This window comes from Tribolium madens, unplaced genomic scaffold (genome assembly GCF_015345945.1).
Source record: "Tribolium madens isolate multiple individuals breed KSU strain unplaced genomic scaffold, Tmad_KSU_1.1 Scaffold_96;HRSCAF=242;Tcas5.2_LG5, whole genome shotgun sequence".
NCBI lineage: Eukaryota > Metazoa > Arthropoda > Insecta > Coleoptera > Tenebrionidae > Tribolium > Tribolium madens.
This window is the reverse complement of record NW_025401068.1, coordinates 12,283,194-12,285,762: the sequence shown is the minus strand read 5'-3', so window position 1 is coordinate 12,285,762 and position 2,569 is coordinate 12,283,194. Positions and strand designations below refer to the sequence as shown.

The window sequence follows — 2,569 nt, the reverse complement described above, 5'->3', positions numbered from 1 at the left end:
ACTCGATCAGCCAGCACAGTTGGTACACGGGCGGCAATCGTCATCGCACTGGACGTTTCTTTCGATTGCCACCAAAACGGCGAGGCGAGGGCGGGGACGAGTCATCACGTTCGCCGCTTGCTTTCGCGGATGTTGCAGATTTCAGTTTTGGCGCGCAATTAAAATAATTCCGAATGAAAAGACATTTATTTACAAAACAATCGCGGGCCGCAAGGTGGAGGCTCACGGGCCGCATGCGGCCCGCGGGCCGCGGCTTGCCGACCGCTGCTTTAGATCATGATCTTCATGAGAAAAATGTTTTATTTGGTAGTTTGCCATTAAAAAAAAATAAATGATGTGATCTGAAAAGTACAGATTTCTTAGAAAGGCTTATTTACTAGGCTATTAAAATGGCTTTTCTGAGGCAAAACCAATTTATTTATTCTCTTTCGTTCATCGTTTGCAGTTCAAGAAGCCGAAAATGCAAAGTTTAGTGTACTCGAGGATAAAAATTTATCCCAACTTTGATTTTTTATATATCGATGCATATTTGGCATATATTGGAGCATATTATTTAATATCTTGTGCATATTTTTGTGAAAATTCGTGCATATACAGGTGTTCCGTTTTTATTGTTACAAACTTAAACAGGTGATAGAATAAGCGAGCTAAAGATCAGTCGTTGAAATTTTTAATCACAGGTCTCTTAAACGGTGAAACAAATTTAATTTTTTTTCATTCTCTTTATGGTCTGTAAGATAAATTGTAAACTGATTTTACTCAAAAACGGTAAGTTTTATCGAAAAAACGAAAGAGACCTCTTTTTGTGAAAAACTATGACATTTATAATTTTGTAGCTGAAAGTGGCAAAAACCAACCGCCAAAATAGTTACGGTACTTTTTACCCTAAACCCCCCAGTTTAGGACGCCCCTGAGTAAAAATTTGACATTTTATCTTTGAATCAGTTGTACCAAATTTTGTAATTTTATCCACGATGGTTTCTGAAATATTTGAAAAAATCCCTTAAAAGATGCACCCCTTTCAAGGAACGTGGCTCCCTTATATAAAATTTTTCGATATATGTTTATAGGAAACTTTTATCTTAAAATTGAATATTCTATCATCTGGTTAAATTTGTAACAATAAAAATGGAACCACCCTGTATATGCGCATATTTTACGAATTTTTCGTGCATATAATCCAAGCCTTAGTGATAAGATAACACACCTAATGACTACACACTGGTCTTTTCTGCTTGTTTTCATATCAATGTAACTGTTATCTCCAATGGCGAAAATATGAGGCGGTAGCTCATTTAATTTCTTGTTTTGGTACTCCTTAATTAGGGCGTTTGTGTAAATTGGTAGCACTTCGTAAGGGTTAATTGCTACCAACATCGAGCCGATGTAAGTCTAAAATCCCCAGTTTTGTCACCAAATGGGTTTAGTTGCAACTTACGTATATGTTTCTGCTCCTGTAGCGTTTATGCAAGTTTCTCAGTATGGCATAGTCCTGTAAATCCCCCAGATTGATCATATCCTCCACGCCCTCTACGGAGGATATGTGCATGTTTTTGACAACTTGTTGGTGGGAGATGGAGATGTCATTTCCGTCGTCATCTTTGACTCGGATTCGGCGTTCTTCAATTGCTGTTATTTTGCCACCGATTAAAATATCAAACTCGCCATTTGTCACGGGTTGGATCCAAATGTGGTCCCCCTAAAATAATACAGTTTTGGGGTTTTTTACCAATTAAAGTTGGGAGTTTCTACCACAACGAGACCACTGGTTTTCGACATTTTTACAACACTTTATCACTGACACATTGTTGCTAAAATTGATCACTGTTCTGATCGTTTTAATCGCTATTGTGAAATATTTTATTATCAGACTGATAAGTCGAATCTTTAAATCTGTTATAGATTTTCTGATAAGGTGATTAATGAGAATATTTGAGGTGATTGTTTCACTACATTAAAACGCGGTTATCTAAACTTTGAGTGCTTTTTTTTCAAAGAATTGATAGTAATTGACCAAAAAGAGTGAAAAGCTTCACATTGAAGAAATTAAAAATAAAACCGTAGAATATATAAACTGAAGAATGAAAGAGGCGAATTTTGAGAATTCCAGAATGGAAAAACCTTCCAAAAAAATAAAAGTTTCAAAGTATAAATAAAACATTTAATAAATAAAAGAAACAAAAAACAAATAAATCCAAGTATTTAAAAATCTTTTTTTGTAAAAAAATTAAATATTCCAAAACTTCAAGATTTTACAATTAAAAGAACATAAAAATTAAATAACAATAAATTCAAAAACAAAAAATTAAATAATTTAAGAATCCAAGAATTGAAGATTCAGAACAAAAATCAAAAATCCACTAATCGAATAGAAAAATTTGAAAACTGAAAAAGCCAAAGGTTGAAGAGGATTCCAAAATGAAAAAGTTAAAGTACCTACTTAAAGAAACTGTAAAAATTAAAAATTAAAAAATCGAAGAAATAAAAAAACATACAAATATTACAAATCCAAGTATGTATTTAAGAAAATTTAAATTAATAACAAATGAATTCAAAACAGAAAGAAAGA

The 2,569-nt window shown here is 33.3% G+C and overlaps 1 protein-coding gene across 1 annotated transcript in view; it reads right to left on the bottom strand.

Moving 5' to 3' along the window:
- Positions 1-1,874, bottom strand: part of LOC123013477 (myosin-VIIa-like) — a 21,482-nt gene extending 19,608 nt beyond the window's left edge. Inside the window, exons 1-3 of the mRNA XM_044411996.1 lie at positions 1,753-1,874; positions 1,439-1,699; positions 1,208-1,392 (exon numbers count right to left, since the gene is read on the bottom strand). Coding sequence (XP_044267931.1) covers positions 1,208-1,392; positions 1,439-1,699; positions 1,753-1,779 — 473 coding nt within the window. The 5' untranslated portion in view covers positions 1,780-1,874. The remainder of the gene's footprint in view (positions 1-1,207; positions 1,393-1,438; positions 1,700-1,752) is intronic.
- Positions 1,875-2,569: the final 695 nt, after the last annotated feature.